At 42.0% G+C, this 20,169-nt stretch overlaps 1 protein-coding gene and 1 non-coding gene across 2 annotated transcripts; one reads left to right on the forward strand and one right to left on the reverse strand.

Moving 5' to 3' along the window:
- Positions 1-2,199: 2,199 nt before the first annotated feature.
- On the reverse strand, positions 2,200-19,550 carry GATM (glycine amidinotransferase). Its single transcript, XM_059181440.1, has 9 exons — positions 19,379-19,550; positions 17,673-17,891; positions 9,687-9,882; positions 8,543-8,733; positions 7,378-7,515; positions 7,039-7,203; positions 5,311-5,374; positions 4,711-4,827; positions 2,200-3,237 (listed from the first exon to the last, which is right to left on the reverse strand). Exons 1-9 carry the CDS (start codon positions 19,445-19,447, stop codon positions 3,125-3,127), a joined length of 1,272 nt encoding a protein of 423 aa, XP_059037423.1. The 5' UTR covers positions 19,448-19,550; the 3' UTR covers positions 2,200-3,124.
- LOC131837347 (U4 spliceosomal RNA) lies at positions 8,003-8,148 on the forward strand. The gene has a single exon (XR_009355982.1). It is a non-coding gene; the product is annotated as a U4 spliceosomal RNA (small nuclear RNA).
- Positions 19,551-20,169: the final 619 nt, after the last annotated feature.

Below are 20,169 nucleotides of genomic sequence, written 5' to 3' on the forward strand. Positions count from 1 at the left end.
CTGTAGAGATAGTGAGAAGCAAGCCAATTCACCCCACAGAACCCCACAGAAAATATATTGTTCTTTTTTTTTAAAGTTTATTTATTTATTTATTTATTTATTTGTCAGAGAGAGAGAGAGAGAGAGAGAGAGAGCAAGCACATGAGCACAAGCAGACGGAGAAGCAGGCTCCTGGCTGAGCAAGGAGCCCGATGCGGGACTTGATTCCAAGACCCCTGGATCATGGCCTAAGCCGAAGGCAGATGCCTAACTGATTGAGCCACCAGGGCACACCAGAAAATATGTTGTTCTTACTATCTCAAAGGAGAGGAAACAACAATCTGCGTTCCAGTCTCCAAGGAGAGGCAACGACAATCTGCATTCATGTGTTATGATCTGTAACACACATGTACAGGATCCCCTCAAGGAGAGTGAACTCCCCCACACACTGTCAGTCTGGTCAAGTGGGACTGAGATCTAATACAACTGGACAATATTTCAGTACACTATTTTGGGGATATTATGATTAGCTTAGAAACCGAGGATTAAGCTAAAAGAGACTTATTAAAATAAACTTAACTAAGGTCATAAAGTCATATGAGGATTGGGGATGATTAGTTTAACTCTAATAAAATTCAGGGTCCTACGCAGACTGTAAAATCTAGGGGTATTGCACGGGTTGGAGCAACCTGTGGTCTACCACAGACAACTAGGAATGCGTTGCTGTTGCTCCCCACCTCCCGGACTAAACTAGAAGCTCAACACCCGGTGGACCTATTTGGCTTTTGGAAAAATCATATCCTTCACTTAGGGATAGATACTATAACTTAAATCTAAAATTACCTGGGAGGGGCACCTGGGTGGCTCAGTGGGTTAAAGCCTCTGCCTTTGGCTCAGGTCATTATCCCAGGGCTTTTGAACTAGAAAACCACCAATTGCTATTCTCCAGTATACTCCTTCTAGAAAACAGCTATAGGCTTGTTACTGACTGTATATGAAACAGCTCTAAGAACTGAAGGATGTAAGATTATGCTAAGACCTGAAATGCCCAGCATGTCATGCATGACATCAGAAAAGCTCTCCCAATGTGGAGGACAATGCCCATCCTAATATGGAAATAGAGCAGAAAAGCTGAGGAGAAAACCTGAGGGAGTGGACACTTGACTGCCTTTACTTGCTCTGTGAAAAATGAAACAGTAAGATCAGATAAGAGTACATAGTGAAGGTTTGGAATAGGCACTGGGGATAATGGGGGGGGGGTGTATGTAGTAAAACTGCTGAGCAGTATTTAGACCTGGGAATATATATATATACCCTAAGTATGCCCTAGTCCACATGACTCTCTCCACTTCTTGAACAGGATTTGGCCCAGTGTAGAACTGATAGGTGTTCCTGTGAGGGGAGGGTGAGAAAGGACACCAGAATACAATGGAGCTAAAGGTGTTGGCAGGGGCACAGGCATAGGGTAAACCTATGGCTCATTTCAGAGCTCGTCTTCCCCACCCTCCGACCCCCCCCATTTCTCATGAGTCAAAACATTTAGCATCTTGAGAACAGATACTCTCTTCTCTGGGGCCTAGGATTAGTCCCATGTATTCAGAAAACATTTAGATATTTTTGAATGAATTAATTAATAAAATTTGGGGGCACCTGGGTGGCTCAGTCGATTAGGTGTCAGAGTCTTGGTTTCAGCTCAACTCATGATCTCAGGGTCGTGGGATTGAGCCCTGATCCGGCTCTGTGCTCAGTGTGGTCTGCTTGAGGATTCTTGCTGTCCCTCTCCCTCTGCCCCTCTCCCATGTGTGTGTGTGCACCCACTCTTTCTCTAAAATAAATAAATCTTTTAAAAAACTAATAAAATCTGACTCTGCTAAGCATTTGTGAATACACGTATTAGGTTATTTACTAGGGATGAATGTATTATTTCAGAGCATTAAAATTTTGTCCCTAGAGCTACATTCTTATAATTTACCTATGCTTAAAATAATTGGGCTGAGGTGCGCCTGGGTGGCTCAGAGGGCTAAGCCTCTGACTTTGGCTCAGGCCATGATCCCAGGGTCCTGGGATTGAGCCCCGCATAGGGCTCTCTGCTCTGCAGGGAGCCTGCTTCCTCCTTTCTCTCTGCCTGCCTCTCTGCCTACTTGTGATCTCTGTCTGTCAAATAAATAAATAAAACCTTTAAAAAAATAATAATTGGGCTGATGCCAAACTCTAATGAAATCCATTCTGTAACATAAAAGTTTATTAGAATAAAAATACATGTACAATCCAACATTAAAATTATTTCACATTGCATATAGGTTTTACCTCCATTAGTTTTTTAATGCTTTTAAGGTCTGTGCTTGAAATAATTTGCATATCTGTAAACCAAGCTTAGATTATCAAAAATGCAATATATCCATTAGACACTAGAGATCAAAATTTAGGATCAGAACTTATAGTTAACTAACAACCTATTGCACTAAATATTCTTTAAAATTTGGACAGAGAAGAAAGATTAAATCACTTGAAATGAGGTAAGTTGTATGAAAAAGTTTTTAGTAGCAAATAGCAATGTTGAAATAAGAATATTAAAAACATTCATGGAAAATACACTTAATATGTTTGCATAGTCTAGGTTATTTTTTAAAGACAAAAAATTAAAAATTACCAAAACTCCTCATTAGAAAAAGAGACAGTTACCTGGTTCTGCTTAAGATCTTTGTATATTTTAAGTCTTTCTCTCATTTAGAAAAAAGAAATGATACAAACATTCACAAGTCTTAGAAAAAAGGAAAAAAATAATGAAAATTAGGACCAACATTTCAAGCTGCCTTTTGGAAAGAAAATTAGAAACAGAGGTAGATGGTTAAATATTAGTGGCCAAGTTACTCAAACAACTAATTTTTGTTGGTATACATTCACCAAATGTTTACACTTAAAGCCAAATAGTAAATGAATTTAGGAGGAGAAAGTAAGACCTAGCACAAGTTATTTCCTTACATCAAAGAAAAGTAATAAAAATAAACCAGGCTTAAGACCCCTGTTAAGGATATGATTGTTTAAAGCACTACAGTTCATGCACTTTTTCAAGTGGGAGAATGAACCTTATCCCTAAGCTTCCTAGATTTCTTGGAGGCCAAGCCACCAGCACCGTCAGGCCCCGTCAGTCAAAGTAGGACTGCAGGGTGCCTCGGCGCCGGACATCGCAGGTCCAGCAGTGGAAGCCTCCTCCCAGGGAATTGGCATTACGGATGCTAACCTTGATGGTACTGATACCTGCATCAAAAGAGAGACAGGTGGTCAGTTAGATGGATGCCCAAGAAGATTCTCCTGTAGAAAGTAAGCCCAAAGATAGGTAGGAACCCTGTGTCTCTAATCCTCAAGTCTACCTGAACCCCAAACAGTCTTTCAACTGTTTTGTCACTAATTATATTTCATCTAACCTATTCCACTGCTAATATAAAGTCTTCACCAGACAGCAGACACGGTGAAGTCTATTTTGTTCTGCTGACAATTCTCAGGTCAGTGTCCTCAGTGGGTTGGATGAGTGGGACAGGATCAACTTCACCACCTTAAGAAAACAATGGAACTGAGCTTGTATTTTTAGTATGCTGGGTTGGATGCTCATTCAGGTACCAAATCTATTCAGGCAAGTAGTTTAATCTGGCATCATTTGCACTGATGTGCTTGTGATGATGTGCATGGCCCAGTTAACCAACTGTCTTTAGAAAGAAATCTATTGTGTTCAGCACAATGGGATTTTATTTTTTTATTTGTTTTCATTTTTGGGGGGTGCAGTTAACCAGCATATAGTACATCATAAGTTTTTTGTTGTAGTGTTCAACGCAGCATAACAGTATTTTAAAAAAGAAAATCTATCCTCTTCCCTCAAAGAACACATTATTTTGAGAGGAAAGATAGCTCTAGAGTCACTAAAAGTTCCACTGGGGTAGTCAGGGAGGGAAGGCAGCAAGAGCCATTGGAAAAGACTTTCCCAAGAAAGTGAGACTGGGCAGGGCTTTGGGAAGTAAGAACAGAGTTTGCAAGGGGTAAGGAGTGGGCTTGGGATAAAGAGTGGGCTTCTAAACACAAGTGTGTTTCCTGGTAGACAGATGTATTTCTCTTATTCAGATGGTCAGAGCTATTTTAATCCTGAATTGGAAAGGTTCCAGTTGTTGGATAAAGTTTGCTTTAACAAGTTCCTTGTGTGTAAATCATAAAATATGATGAATCATATATCTGGTTATTAATAATATTTAAAGTTGAGAAACAATAAAATCTTAATGGACAAAGAAACTGTTTCATGAAAATTAGGAAAAAAGTGGCATAGCATTAGAGATCATATCATTAGATTGGGCTCAATCGAAAATGGACAGGCCAGTCTTTTTCAACTGATAACACATTAAAGAGGGATGTGTCAAGGGGGAAAATCATTTCTTCTGGGTAATACACCTGAAATATGAGACATGAATCTTCATACATGGGCACCAAGAGGTTAGGTAAGTCACAGAAGATTGATATACTTATTGCTAAGGGATGTTTGAGGAGCCTGAAATGCATCTCCAACCCTTTGGGATTATGATTGTTAGAAATAAAAATATTGTGTATCTATGAAATAATAACATGGTACCTCTAAAAGGAATAGCAATTGAATTACGTAAATCATACATCAGACCTAGCGGTAATTTCTTTAGTTATTCTGATTTAATACTTTCATGCATGACGCCATGTCTTGTTTATTGTACATACCCAGTTTTTCAAACATCTTTTGAATTGGAACTTCATTGGCATCCACCATGACACGCTTCTCATCTAGCATCAAGACATTCATGGAAAGCCATTTGGATGACATCCAGAGTGGGTGATCTAAAAATTGTAACAACTGTTAAATCATGTCCACTATCATCTTTGTTTAAAGCAAGGTTTCCAAAGTGAAGAATATTAAAGTGACACTTCCATTCTTTCAGTAGTTCACGTTCCCTATGGAATTTTATTTTAATCTTAAGACAGTTTATCTATGAATGTTAGGATTCAATCTAGACTCAATCGATTCCTATTACACATTTGGATTTCACCTTGTTTTCTTTAAAAACTCATTTCTTGCTTTGTGATGTTGCTTTATGCTGATTTTTCCCATCTTCTCACTTGCATTGTGTATGGAAGGAGAGATTACAAACATAAGTCCCAGTCTTTTCTTGTACCTATAGGCCCAGGTGCTACCTTACTCCTTCCTGGGGAAACATTTTCTTTATTAAAGTACTAAAATTTGGGCTGCTGTCTATAGATGAAAGCTCTTCTTCAGTCACTGAAATACTCATTTTAGCCTGGAGTATGTAACAGTAAACATACCATCTGGGATGACTGGTATTGGAGGAGTAACTATGGTCCATCCTGCTTTCTTAAAAAGATCAATCTGCAAGACAGAAACAAACAAACAAACAAACAAAAACCCCAAGGAGGTTTAAATCTATATATGCTATTATTATCATTTGTAGTCTCTGATAGCTCCTATGATTAATAATTCTTTTTTGAGACACTGACTTCTCAGCTGCCAAAATATAATTATATTTCCAAACATTTGGAGTGATTTTATCTGAATCCTAATTAGAAATGTAAAATAAAATGACCATATCACCAGGTTAAAGTTAAAAAAAAAAGTAACAGAAATGTTAAAGCTTTTAAAAATATTCTCATGCTTGGGACGCCTGGGTGGCTCAGTTGGTTAAGCAGCTGCCTTCGGCTCAGGTCATGATCCTGGCGTCCTGGGATCGAGTCCTACATCGGGCTCCTTGCTCGGCTGGGAGCCTGCTTCTCCCTCTGCCTGCCATTCTGTCTGCCTGTGCTCGCTCCCCCCCGCCACCGATAAATAAATAAAATCTTTGAGAAAAAAATAAATAAATAAATAAAAATATTCTCATGCTTTATTTAGGTTTCAGAGATCTTAAAACATGGAAGATACTTTCCTTGACAAATTCACATTAAAGAAAATGAAAATATCTCCTATCTATTTAGCTATAAGGAAACAAAAATGTAATGACTGTGTTAAACCCATAGTCCATCCACTTCATAGTCCATCAGTTTGCATCTCTACCATAGCATAAAGACAGGTATTAAGGATGTACTCCCAAAGAACCATAAATATCCTTACTGACCATTATAACCCAGCCATTCTTATGTTCACATACTCACTTAGTATATCAATAAATTATACTAAAGTGAAAATGGATAAGTAATCTGGTCATTGGGTATAAATATATGGGATGGAAATAAACAGTGACATGGTAAAGTAGTCATTTTTTTTTTAAGATTTTATTTATTTATTTGACAGAGAGAGATCACAAGTAGGCAGAGAGGCAGGCAGAGAGAGAGGGAGAAACAGGCTCCCCGCTGAGCAGAGAGCCCGATGCGGGGCTTGATCCCAGCACCCTGAGATCATGACCTGAGCCACAAGGCGCCCCTAAAGTAGTCATTTTTAAGAGGTTTTTAAGAGGTATATTGCAGCCTAACAAATAACACAGAGTCACTCACCACCCAACTGGAAGTAGGAGGGAGGCAGCAGAGGCAGGAGGTTGCAGATGGTAGCAGACCAGCTGCTCTCAGAGACCAGTAGCTCTGCTCCTTCCTGTGGGTTGGGGCTGGGCAAAGGGGAACTGACCCACTGGAGAGGGAGAAAGACACCCACTACCCAGGGTCACTGTCCCACCATGCAGGGATCATTCTGTTTGCAGTTCAGCTGCTATGGGATCTTGGCTGCAAGCTGTAGGATAATATACTCTCTTCGATAAAAACACACAGAGACACACAAACTGGAGGCTTTGCCTTAAGGCAAGCCTTAAGGAAAGTCAAAGTCTGATGACACTACACTAATTATCATGGCTACAACATACATCTGGGAGTTCTGGTCACCTTACAGTAAATCCACCACAAGCAATCCAATGTTTGATTCTCATAATGTTGAGCACCGCTGAATCCATCATTTACGACCATTAGGAACCATGGAAGTGCTTAAAATAAAAATGGTAGTTACTTCAGTTGGTAGACTCTAATGCTTCTCCAGAGTCTTAAGGGCTCCCTTACCTGATCACACGGTCGGTCAGGGTTGGACAGCACAAGGCCAGGTCCAATGATATTGAAGGTGGCATCAATATGCATTGGATTGGGGTCTTTAAAGGAGAGGATATGCACTCTGTAGTCTGGAGCAAGATGCCTACGCATCCATTCAATGCCCAGATAGTTTGTAACCTGAAAATGAAAGGAGGACATAATTCTATAAAGATTTGGTTCTACGTTTAGATAACTAAAAATAGGATGAAAATATTTTCATCAAAAAATACAATAATGTATAAGTAAATAATACAATAATGAATTAAAAATGTAATAATAAAGTGTGGAATTTAAGAGGCAGCTTTTATTAACCTGGCTTCTCTGTGCAAAAATATCTCTTCCAGCTCTAATGAAGTCAGCAGCATCAAAGCATGGCTCGAACTCAGTTGTCACAAATTTTCCCTGAGCAGCCAATTTGTGTCTGTCTTCTACTGAATGGATAGGGTAATTCTATTTGGAACGAGAATGAATACATACAAAGGAAATTACTTATGGGACATCCATTACTAAGAAAATTAATTCAACATCATCATTTCCCAAAATAGTACTACTGTTTTAGACTAAAACATGCACGGGGAAGAGGTAGGCCCATGCTAACTGAATCAAAATAAACTGACAACAAAAAACAAAAGCCCCAAACTAGGCATGACAGCAATTTCTTGATACTTACAAGAAAACGGTACAGCAATGGTAATGATTTTGAAAATATTCATGACTCATATTGATTTATGTAGCTATCTACAATAGTGACAGTCAACAGGATGAAGTCATTCTGTTATTTTAGAAAAGGAATTTGGTCCTGAGCCTAACTCATACCATCAAACAAGATGCCGTGCATCCCCTGCCAAAGTGGATTTGGTGTGGTGGAATGAATTCATTACTCATTTCTGTCTTTAAACACCTAGAAGTAATTTTGATCTTTTGATTCTTTCTATACAGCTTTGCGCAGTGGCAGTATCGTAGCCAATGAGGTTTATCCGAGGCGCGATTATTGCTAATTGATTCTTTCTATAAATGATCAAGTAATAAGTGACCTAACAAGGGATATATACTTCCTTTTACTGTGAATATGGCCTGTAGACCCCCGCTGTTTTTTCAGAAGAAAAAATTACTTTTCTGTTTCTACCAATGAATAGCTATGTCCCTTTAGGCAAGCTTTCCTCCCAGTAAGGGGAGGATTGATGCTCCTCCCTCCAGAGGGTTTTGTGAAGAATAAAAAGGACTGACAATGTATAAAAGCATTTAGTTCAAGACCTAGCACATAATATGCACCAGATAAGTGTTAGCTATTACTATTACTGTTATTATCACAATATCATTTACCTTATTTTTATCATAAAACATTTTTTTTTAAATGCAGTTGATGTTCTCAGTTTCTCAAACACATACCAAATACAAGGTTTCAGAGAATCTCTATCTCATTCTCTGGATTATTGAGAGAAGTTACTAATAAGCTCACCTATAATTAGGGTTTTACCTGGTCATAAAGCTTATCACCCATTGTTGGCTTGGGAGCAGTTGTCCACTTGGCGCCACGGTGGAAATAGTCTTTAATAATTGACCGATATGCACGGTACTCAAAGAAGCGGGCACGCCACGCCATGGGAGCCTCGATAATCTCATTGCCCACAACTATCAGGATGTCACGAGGCATCGCCCCATATAAACCTATCAAACAAAAACATTCCACAACAACCTCAGTAATGCTCATTTCCAAGACAGAAGAATCTATATAATGGGATCCCATGTCTTGGTAAAAAAAAAAAAAAAAAAAAAAAAAAAATACAGAAAATCTATAGGAATGTGTATGAATTGATTTATATGCAAATGGAAAAAGATGGAGTGATATATACTAGATGATATAGACTAGGCTGTGATATATACTAGTGATATATACTAGATTGTTAGCATGTGTGGTGATGGCAAAGCTAGGAAAGGAAGGTAGGAAGGAATGAAGGGAGGAAGGGAGGGAGGGAGATGAAAGCAAAGGGAGTGAGGAAGGAAAGGAAAGGGAAGAGAAGAAGGAACAAAGAAGAAATGAATAAGGTCCTTGTTCAAAGATATCTAGAACGACCAAGTTTTCACGTTTTGTAAGCTCCTTTCTTGCTACATAGAAACAGAGTTCTTCAGGGAGTATCAGTACCACAAGATAAAAATTGGGCCAAGGATCGTTTCTAGAACTGTGAATTAGAACACTGAACTCAGGCACAGTGAGTTCACACCGCCCTCGCTCGGCTCGCGGCATCCACGCCCGCGCCCAGCCTGGCCCGGCGGCTGCGGAGCGCGCAGGCCGGCAGCGCAGGGGCCCGCAATGTCAGTTAAAACTAAAACGGGAATGTTTCTGTTCCCCTCGTAACTTCTGTAAATGACATGGAATCCACTGTTCTGTGAAAGGAAATGATCATAAGGTTTAGAAAAACTGCTTCTTTCAAGAAGATTTTGATTTACAATGGAGTTGAGAATATGGACATCTTAATCATATTGAAAAGAACCAATCTGTTCCTAAGTAATCTTTAAAGTTTCAAAGGATTATTAAAAGAATCTCTGAGAGATTATCTGAGCTTTTAAGAAAGAAATTAAAAATTAAGACACTAGCAGTTGAGGTATCCAATATCACTTACCCGTAGACTCAAAATCAGGAGTTTTATACTTCAGTGACCAGTCAATGGGGTCAGGTCTCCTCACTGTCACTCCTTCCATTTTTAAAATATTGCACATCTCTTCAATTTCAGCAACAGCCTTTTTCAAATGATCTTTGGGAAAATGATGGCCTCCATGCTTCTGGTAAAATGGCCAGTACTTTTCATATGTGTTGGCCTACAAACAGGAGAAAGTAAGTGAAATACTTAATCAGGGAAAAATACAACTCATGATAAAGTCCTAGGCAGTGAACAAGGATTTCTATAACCTATTTTTTTTCTTTAAAAAAAAATTTTGTATTTATTTGAGACAGAGAGAGACCATGAGCGAGGAGGAGAGGGAGAAGCAACCTCCGGCGGAGCCGGGAGCCAACTTGGGACTTGATCCCGGGACCCTGAGATCATGACCTGAGCCAAAGGCAGACACTTAACTGATGGAGCTATCCAGGTGCCCCTGGTTTGTATAATTTAATGGAAATGAGATTAAGACTATGTCTTGTCTAGTGTTGATCCCCAGCACTGAGCACACTGCCTCTCTGAGAAGACACTCAATATTTGCTGAATGAAGAATTCTAAATTTTCTTGATGTTTTGAGACCTTTTGCACTGTTTGCCCACGATCTTCTGCCCTGCCATTCACAGCATGTCTGCCCTCAGGTGGGCTTGGAGTCTTCTCCAGTTTTTATTGGTCCTTCATAGTAAAAGCTTCATAGACAAAACAGGACATAGGGACTCCGTTAGACAGTCTTAATTTCCGCTTTCCTAATGGCGCATGGAAGAGGAATGAGGCACAAACAAGTCAGCTATAAGACAAGGAGCAGGGGACAACAGCTGGAAGGACTGTCACCCAAACACCTCCTCAGTCCAGTATTTATTAGATACAAGGTAGCAACAAAGGAGAAGAAAGAAGGTTGTACAATAGCCATAGGTCTAGTAGGTAAACAAGAAGGAACGTGAGTCAGATGTTGGTCACAAGTTTTAGAGGTAAACTAGGTAAATAAGAAGAGTAAGGTGTGTCTGGTCCACAGCTGGGATTTGTAGTTGTGCTAGCACACTTAAAGGGATTACCTTAACCGCAGGCTTTCTCTGAGGTACAGGAGACAGGGAAAAAGGGAAGCAGATGGTGTCCCGCCCTGAGCTGGCGGGCATCCCCAGCTGCTTGGCTTCAGGGCGTGTATCATCCCCTCCACCAGAGGCCTGCTGCTAGTACCTGTTTTCTCAAGGTCATCCTTAAGCAAGCTTATGTGACCAGTACAACTCCTCACTAGTTAAAGTTATATTTTGAGCAACATATTATTCTGAGGATGGTTACACTAAACGAAATCAAATAAGAAAACAAACAAAAGAGCCTAAGATAAGAGCACATCCGTACTTAGATAAAACCATGTGCTACCCATGCATCCCAGAATTCTATCTAGAAAACAGCACTGCAAGATACTCTGTAGGAAAATAGTACACTGCCCCCTTAAAATTAGGGACATATTGTCAAACAAACAAACATTGTCTTTGCTGCTCTTAAAAACCCATTACTGATTTTCTCATTCAACAGAATTAACACTTTGCAAAATTGTGCAGTAGCCCAAATCTGCCTTTGCTACTTCGTAGCCTTCCCTGTAGACATGCCTCCCCTCCCCAGTCTTTCCAAGTTCTCCTACCACTTCAAGTCCTTTTGTCACAGAAGGAAGTGATCCCATAAATGAATTCACACACTTGGCAGCTGAAAAAAAGCGTAACATTTAGAAAGTGTCCAAGGGTGATGCGCATTTTAAAAAGACAACTGAATGAAAACCAGTTAAATGCTTTTAAAAAGGCTCGATTTGCTAAAAATGACTATTGAAATAGGGCAAGCCTACCAACTGTAAAATAATGGTTTTCAAAAATATACAAATGTAGAAGGATTCTTCATTCAGATTGTTTAGCATGTTCCTAAGTTCTCAATTTAAAGAAATACACTGGGAAATGTAGACGATGTTTATGGATGTAATTTATCAAGGTAGATGAGGCAGAATTCCAATCAGAAGATCCGAACGCTAGGAGAAAACTTGGGACTTTCATCAGAAGACTGGCAAAGTGATATGCATCCATATACTTTAAGTTTAAAAAAATATTTAAAGGAGGTATTTAAGAAAAATATTCTTTATATCATCGATTAACTGACTACCTACCAGTCCTGATCATGTCAGGTAAGGTTTCCACACAAATCAGACAATTTCAGATAGTGGTTAAGGGAACTGGGTGATGAGATACAGTGTCTAGATGTCTAGCCCCATAATGTCAAAGATGATGTCTTTTCCAGATTTTCTGTCTCTACTTCCGTTTCCACCTCAGTCTGATAAATATCAAACATACAAAGGCAGATCTGCCTCTTGTTAGTTCATTACCTAGGTTCACACCAGTAAGGCTGGAGCTGAGCCTGCTGGAGAAGGAATAAGAATCTGAAAAACATGTCTTTAACAAAAATGGAGGATGCCGGTGAGGCTCTAAAAATGGGCTGGCAAACTAAAAGTCCATGGCCATTTTTTTTTTCCAAGTAAATACAAGTTTTATGGGAACACAGACACACTCATTCATTTACATATTGTCTGTAGCAGTTTTGTTTTGTTTGCACTATAGTCGCAGAGTTGAGAGGTGAGTGGTCATGACAGAAACGTGTGGTCTGCAAAGCCTGAAATGTTTATTATCTGGCAGAAAAAAGTTTGCTGATTCCTGTCCACATTATTGGCTAGTTGCTTTTCTTTTGAAGATCTATAGGAAAACAACAGGCTCAGACAAATATCATCAGTATCAAACGATCGGTATTAATTCACGTAGTTTTTAAGATCAATCTACTCTTTTTAAAAACAAAAGCTTTCCACTGTTTCTCACTCCTAGGAAGTCCGGCAGCAGCCCCCAGAAGGAGAGGATAACAATGAGTCTTTATAGTCCTCTCAGACACATGGCAGTACTACTCCTCCATTCATCACTTTGCCCTTCTCATGCCAGGCACATCGCTTACAGTCCGCTAAAGGACAAGAAACCTTTGAAACTTTAAAACTGGTTCCAGCAGATGCACAGCCATGCTGTCTTGCCGGACACAGTCCAAAGTATTCTGTGTAACTATGCAGAATGAAGCTGGCCTTGGTAAATAGGAACTAAGCTTTCCTGGGGGGGAGAAAATCTACTTGAACAGTGTGAGTTTCCTTGTGTAACTCATACTCTGTCTGGCTAAGGTTGAACAAAGTCCAAATGATCAAGGCACATTATATTTTCTAAGACATAGTTGGAAATTATTTACACTTCCTTTGTAACCCTGCTAAATGAGTAAGCAATCATTTACAAAGTGTCTGCAAGATAAAAAACACTATGGTAAATTCTTAGCATATGATTTTAATAACCTGTTGCAGAGATATGGCTGCACTCCTGGAAACTTTATAGTCTTTAAGAGCTTAAAACCCTTTGGGTTCGTGTGAGGGCCGGGGGGTGAGGGGGTCGGTTGCCAAACGAATTTTAAATAGTCTTTGGAATATTTCATAGATAGATAGATAGATCCAGCCTCAAGCTTATAGTACATTAACCTTGACTGACTTTGTATCTTATAAAAGGTCCTTTCTTACTTATAAAAGATCCTTTCTTACAAGCTTTGTTGTTGTTGTTTTTTTTGATTGATTGATTGATTTGACAGAGAGAGATCACAAGTAGGCAGAGAGGCAGGAAGAGAGGCAGGCAGAGAGAGAGGAGGAAGCAGGCTCCCCGCCGAGCAGAGAGCCCGACGTGGGACTCGATCCCAGGACCCTGAGATCATGACCCGAGCCGAAGGCAGCGGCTTAACCCACTGAGCCAGCCAGGCGCCCTTACAAGCTTTGCTTTAAAGATAAAAGCAAAACAAAAAGCACATATTTGGTAGAAAGTATTCATTATGTTTTACAGAATAAAAAGCTACATAGGCTTTAAAAACTGTGCTTCCTGAAAACTATCGTCCTTACTCCCATAAAACTTCTGTAGCCTTTATATCTTCCAACCAATCTTATGCCTAATTGCTCAAAGCAGTTTAATACATTATTTTATCTTTCATTGTTCCCAAGATGATTGATACATCTGTATCATTATTCATTAGTAAGGCCTTGCCTTCTGGGGGGTATGCATGTCTTTAATTTTCTCTAGTTACCTAGTTAAGCATGTGGCATAAAGCAGAAATAACCAGACAAATGAACGAAATCAATACTGCTAATACTAGCAATATCTACAATCATTGCACTTAACAGTGTACGTCTGTAATGTAAACCTAGATCCACACAACAGTAATGAAGTATGGTTTTGTCCCTTGAAGCACTTAGCATGCAACCTTTTACTTTCATATTTAATCTTGTTAGGTAGATAGCAAACCTCTTAACATCTTCACCTTATTGAGGCCCAGAAATCTGTGGAATCTTGCACAAGGTCAAAGAGCTGATTAGCCAAGACTAGCATCAAGCTTCTTGATCAAATACGTAATTCAGTCCTTGTCTCCTGACTTCAGCCCCATATACTTTCCAAAAATGACAGAGAACTCAAAATCATGTGTGAGAATCATGTCTGTTTCTATAAGATTACATAGCACCAAAATCAACAGTTTTACAGACAAGTAAAATTTAAGCTATTGCTTGAATCTGAAATTTAACTCCACCCAATTAAAATGGTTAAGGGATGGGACTTCTTTTTAAGACAAGACTTAAAAAAGGATGCCTAGGTGACTCAGTTGGTTAAGCAGCTGCCTTCGACTCAGGTCATGATCCCGGCGTCCTGGGATAGAGTCCCACACCTTGCTGGGCGGGGAGCCTGCTTCTCCCTCTGCCTCTGCCTGTCTCTCTTTAATTTTCTGCCTGTGCTGGCTCTCTCTCCCTCTTTCTCTCTGACAAATAAATAAATAAAATCTTTTTTTTTTTTAAAGATTTTATTTATTTATTTGGCAGAGAGAGATCACAAGTAGGCAGAGAGGCATGCAGAGAGAGAGAGGGAGAAGCAGGCTCCCTGCCAAGCAGAGAGCCTAATGTGGGGCTCGATCCCAGGACCCCGGGATCATGACCCGAGCCGAAGGCAAAGGCTTAACCCGCTGAGCCACCCAGGTGCCCCAATAAATAAAATCTTTAAAAAAAAAAAAAAGACAAGACTTAAAAAAGAAAATGCCTTTTTAAAACACATGGATGATACATAAATTAATCTGTTCAGCAAACATCACATATCAGAACCAGAGGTAGTTTCAGAACAATTAGAACTTACGACTTTTTCTATTACACTCTCTTCGAGGTCTAATTAAAAGTCATTTTCTTCAAGAAGACTTCCTAACTCTCCAGCATTTGGTCATTGCTTTTTCCTTTACTTTTCTGGCATTCAATTCAACTGCCAGTTGGCTGGCATAAGATACTTAGCTTTAGTCTTTGTTTCTAGACAAAGATATCTCTCTGAACAGAAAGCAAGGTCTTTTGTGCTGATACCTCTGGAGCCCCAGTACAAGGTAGGCAGCATTTCTGCTCATGAGGGCAATGATGTAATAGAACTTATTTCCTTAATCCATGTTATAAATAATATTGTTAATAATCAGGAGGAATTTAAGTACATTGAAGATATATTTCGAACCCATGATTAATGGAAGCTCAGGCTGTGTCGCAATGTGGATGGCACTCCCTTATCCGAGATGAAACCTGAAAACCAAACCACAGAGGCCCAGCTTTAGGAATATTACACATAAAGAACACTAGGAGTTTTTAGGAGATATTACTTGTTGCCAGCGAAACCCTGGAAGGCTTTGGGGAAGGGACCATCAGATCTCTGTGGTAGCAAGAGGGGTAGGTTTAAACTACAGACAGGAGCAGTACAGGAACAGAGATGGAAGAGTCCTCAGTGGGAGCACAGTCAGGATGGTTGTTTGGGGAACAGTGAGAAGTTGAGTTTGGCTGCTTATAGGGTTATCATATAAAGTCTGCTGAAAACCAAGGTGAAATTTTATTTGAGAGGGACCCAAACAAGAATAGACATCTGCTAACCTGCCATATTAACAAACCTCTATGATGAGCCAATGATTGAAATGGGGAGTCCTGGAAAGGCAGATTAGAGCCAGATTGTGAATGATCTTGAATACCATGAGAACTTTATCGGAGGTAATGGTAGGGGACGATGGGGAAGGGGCACCTGGGTGGCTCAGTGTGTTAAGGCTCTGCCTTTGGCTCCAGCCCTGATCCCAGGGTCCTGGGATCGAACCCTGCATCGGGCTCTCTGCTTGGCAGGGAGCCTGCTTCTCCCTCTCTCTCTGCCTGCCTCTCTGCCTACTTGTGATCTCTCTCTCTGTCAAATGAATAAATCAAATATTTAAAAAAAAAAAAAAGAAAGAAAAGAAAAGAAGATTGGGAAATAGAGGAGTGATAGGAGCAGGATGAGCAACGTGATCCAATTTTGGTTTAAAAATGCACTCTCAGGGGATGCCTGGGTGGCTCAGTTGGTTGGACAACTGCCTTCGGCTCAGGTCATGATCCCGGAATCCCGGGATCGAGTCCCGCATCAGGCTCCCAGCTCCATGGGGAGTCTGCTTCACTCTCTGACCTTCTCCTCGCTCATGCTCTCTCTCACTGTCTCTCTCAAATAAATAAATAAAATATTTTTTAAAAATGCACTCTCGGGGCGCCTGGGTAGCTCAGTGGGTTAAAGCCTCTGCCTTCGGCTCAGGTCATGATCCCAGGGTCCTGGGATTGAGCCCCCCACACCAGGCTCTCTGCTCAGCAGGGAGCCTGCTTCCTCCTCTCTCTCTACCTGCCTCTCTGCCTACTTGTGATCTCTGTCTGTCAAACAAATAAATAAAATATTAAATAAAAAAGAACATCTACTTTAAGAAAATCTCTCTTATAAAAATAAAAATAAAAAAGCACTCTCAGGGTGCTTGGGTGGCTCAGTCCTTAAGTATTCACCTTTGGCTCAAGTCATGATCCCAGGGTCCCGCTCTGCAGGAAGCCTGTGTCTCCCTCTCCCTCTGCTGCTCCCCCTTCTTATGTTCCCTCTCTGTCTCTCTGTCAAATAAATAAAATCTTTAAAATAAAATTTAAAAAGCACTCTCACAGAAGCTGGAAGGTGGTTTGGAGAGAAGAACAAATGAGGGAGACCAGTGAGGGATTAGCTGCAATGGTCCAGGCAGTATATGTGATCCTGATCTAAGGCAGCAGCAGAGGGATGGAGGTAAGGTTGCTTTTGACAAAGGACTTGTTGAATCTTGGACAATGGATGTAGAGGATGTGACTGAGGGAGAAATCAAAGATGGCTCCTTGTTGTTTCAGTTCTAGTAAATAGAAATGCCAAAACTGAAAAGGAAGAAATGAAGAAGGGTCCAGTATAGCAGTGAGGCTGGCAGCTGAACTCAGGATGTGCCAAGGAGTTTTAACACGTTGATCTGGAGAAAGATCGGGACCAGACTGGAAGTGGGAGGCGAAGCTGTGAGAAGAGGGCCAAAGTGAAATTCTGCTCAACAGTAACCTTACAGACAGTGAAGGAAGATGTGAGGAATAAGGAAAGAACTACATTTCCAGATGAGATCTGTCAGAATCTGAAGGAAGGAGTTATTTGTGTAAATAGTATAAAACACCAGGGTTGCCTGGATGGCTCAGTTGGTTAAGCATCTATCTTTGGCTCAGGTCATGATCCCAGGGTCCTGGGATGGATCCCTACCTTGGGCTCCCTGCTCAGTGGGGAGCCTGCTCCTCTCTCTCTCTCTCTCTCTCTCTCTCTGCAGCTTCCCCTGCTTGTGCACATGCTCTCTGTGTCAAATAAATAAATAAATAAATAAATAAAATCTTTAAGAAAAATCAAACACCACAGGTATTTCATGTAAGATAATTAAAATCACCACTGGGGTTCAGAGGTCTGGAGTAAGCTACAGTGAAAGCAGCTATAGAGGAGAATGGGGGCAGAGGCCAGCCTGCAGAAGATAAGGAGTGAACCGCCTTCAGACATGTGAATACCCTTGCTTTACCTTCACCTCCACAGTGAATGGTGGAACACAGGCATTTTCTGCTCTGCCCACTATCACTTCTTCTAATGGGTCCCATTCGTTGTAAGAAGAGACGGGGCAGTCCTTGGGTAGAGGATCAGTGGCCTTATCATCAGCTGCACAGGAATTCCGGGAGGAAGCAGTAGCTGCCTGGGTGCTCTGGAAAGTTCTCTGCACCCACCGTGTTAAGGTTCTTCCAAGCTTCCAAGAACAAAGAAGAGATTATTGCATATTCCTATACAGTACTTGCAGGCAGGAGGAAATAGAATGAAACCCAGTATAATACAGACATTTAAAATCCTTTAGGAAAATGTAAATCAAGATGTTAGTTACTATATAGGTGGGTAGTGGGGCTATAGTTTTCCCTTCTTGTTTTTTTATAAATTATCTTTTCTCTATATGTGAATTGACATAACTCTTTAAAGCCCCTCATTAGATTCTGTCCTAATATCTCAGAATGGTTTTCTGCATTCAAGTTTTAATCAAGCTTTAAGCAACCCTTCCATAGATGATGGATCACCCCGTTCCTAGAAAACCACAGAAAGCTGCTCCATATCTCCCTGCCAAGTCCAGCTGGAGGAAGAAGCCTCCTTCCCCCTTCAGTGTTAAAAGTCACCAGTACTTTAATACTTTTTTTTTTCCAAATGAAAATGTAGAAGCATATGTAAAGAGCCTTATCTTTCAGAATAATCAGCTTCAAACTAAAAATTCTGCATTGCTAACACACACTTCCCACTCTTTGGCACTTCAATTCTGAGAGTAACCAAGTGCCATCTGCTCCATTTCACAGATGGTCCATAGTATCCCAGCCATGATAGAATTAACCCAAGCACAAATTTATAAACCAGAAAAGAGAACTAAGAACTTACAAAAAGCCTTTTGAAAATCTAGGGCCTATAAAATCTACAGTAGGGAGAGTCCCTCACCCGCCCCCCCCCACCCCGAGCAAATCTCAACCACCACCCACACCCCACACCGCTCCCCTGAGCCCAATGTCGCTCCTACTCTGTTAAATGCCTTAGGAAGGAGGCAGGAGGGGAGCCAGGGTGGGGACCAAAGGAGGAAGGAGAGTGACAGCTGTTCTAGAAGCAGCTGCCAGGAGAGAGCCTAACTGCCCGGCTATTCCTGTCCCAGGAGCTAGGAGGTCTGCAGACGCACCCTTAGAAACCTGCAAGCGGAGGGCGGGGACCCGGCAGAAAGTCTAGGTACAGCCTGAACTAGCTCCAACTCCTCTCTGGTCTCGGGACTGCACGTTATTCTTGGAGTGGGCCTGCTTGCTCCCTCTCCATCCCAGATTCCCAGTTTGCCTCCTCTCCCGTCCATCCACGCCACACGAATTTGCCCGCAGGCTCCCCAACTCTCTGCCCCATCCCCTGCACTGAAGCCCTATAATTCCATTCTTGTATTAAGAAGTGTCACTCGTCGGTCCCACACCCTCACCCCGGGCCGGAAGCCTCTCGGAGCAATCAGCGTCGGGCGGGGAGGGCGGCGCGCCCACGGGGTGTGACCCCAATGCCTGTCCCGCTTTCCCCGGAACCCGCCGAGCTCCCAGCAGCCAGCAAAGACTGTTGAAGCTGAGCTTCCAAGGGGGGCCCGAGGGACACTGTCATGCAATGCTGTCTGGGGAAAGCGAGGGAAAGCGAGGGGGAGCGCGCGCGGCCGCCAGCCGAGGCGGGAGGCGCACGCACCCGAGAGCCGATGTAGTGCACCGCCTCGGCGCCGCGGCTCCCGCCGCGCAGACACCGCACCCGCAGCATCGCCCCGCGCCCGGCTTGTCCGCGAGCGGAATGTTCCAGGTGCTCGGCCGCGTCCGTCCGAGCCTCCCGAGGGCGCGCCAGCAGGCGAAGTCAAGGCGGGCGGCCCCCGACTTTTGTAGGCTCGCCCCGCCCCGCCGCCCTCCGTGCGCGCCCCATTGGCTGCTGGGAACAGGTGGCTAGGCCGGGGGAGCGCAGGCCAGCGCGCCCCGCCGCTCGGAATTTAGGAACCGTTAGGGCACAGCGAGTGGCGCGGGGTCCAGCGCCGGTGTTTGCCTTTTTTTTTTTTTTTTTTTTTTTTTTTTTTTTCAGTTTGTCAGTCGGCCGACTGGCTTCGGCTACCAAGCCCAGCCTCCGTCCGCCGCGGGAGGCCCACCCGTGCTTCGGGGAGGGGAGGAGCACGCGACTTCTGACGAAGGAAACTCAGTAGTACGTTAAATGTACATTGTTGGATGACGTGGGTAAAGCGTAAGTACAGTTACACGGTTACGTTTGTCGGTATGCATTGACTCAGTCCCCTCATTTTGCAGTGAACCGAACCACCTAAAGTTTAGGTAGCTTCTTAAGGCAACACCGGGTTTGAGACTGGAGAAGCCTAAGTCTGGAATTCAGGTCATCTCTCCCCCAGGGTCCTGCACTTTCCACCTACTACTAGCCTCTTAGGTGTTTGGGGGAATACCAGACGTTTCAAATAGTCGCTGGCCATGTGCCCTGGCTTGAGAAAC

Source organism: Mustela lutreola, chromosome 7 (genome assembly GCF_030435805.1).
Source record: "Mustela lutreola isolate mMusLut2 chromosome 7, mMusLut2.pri, whole genome shotgun sequence".
NCBI classification, from domain to species: Eukaryota; Metazoa; Chordata; class Mammalia; order Carnivora; family Mustelidae; genus Mustela; species Mustela lutreola.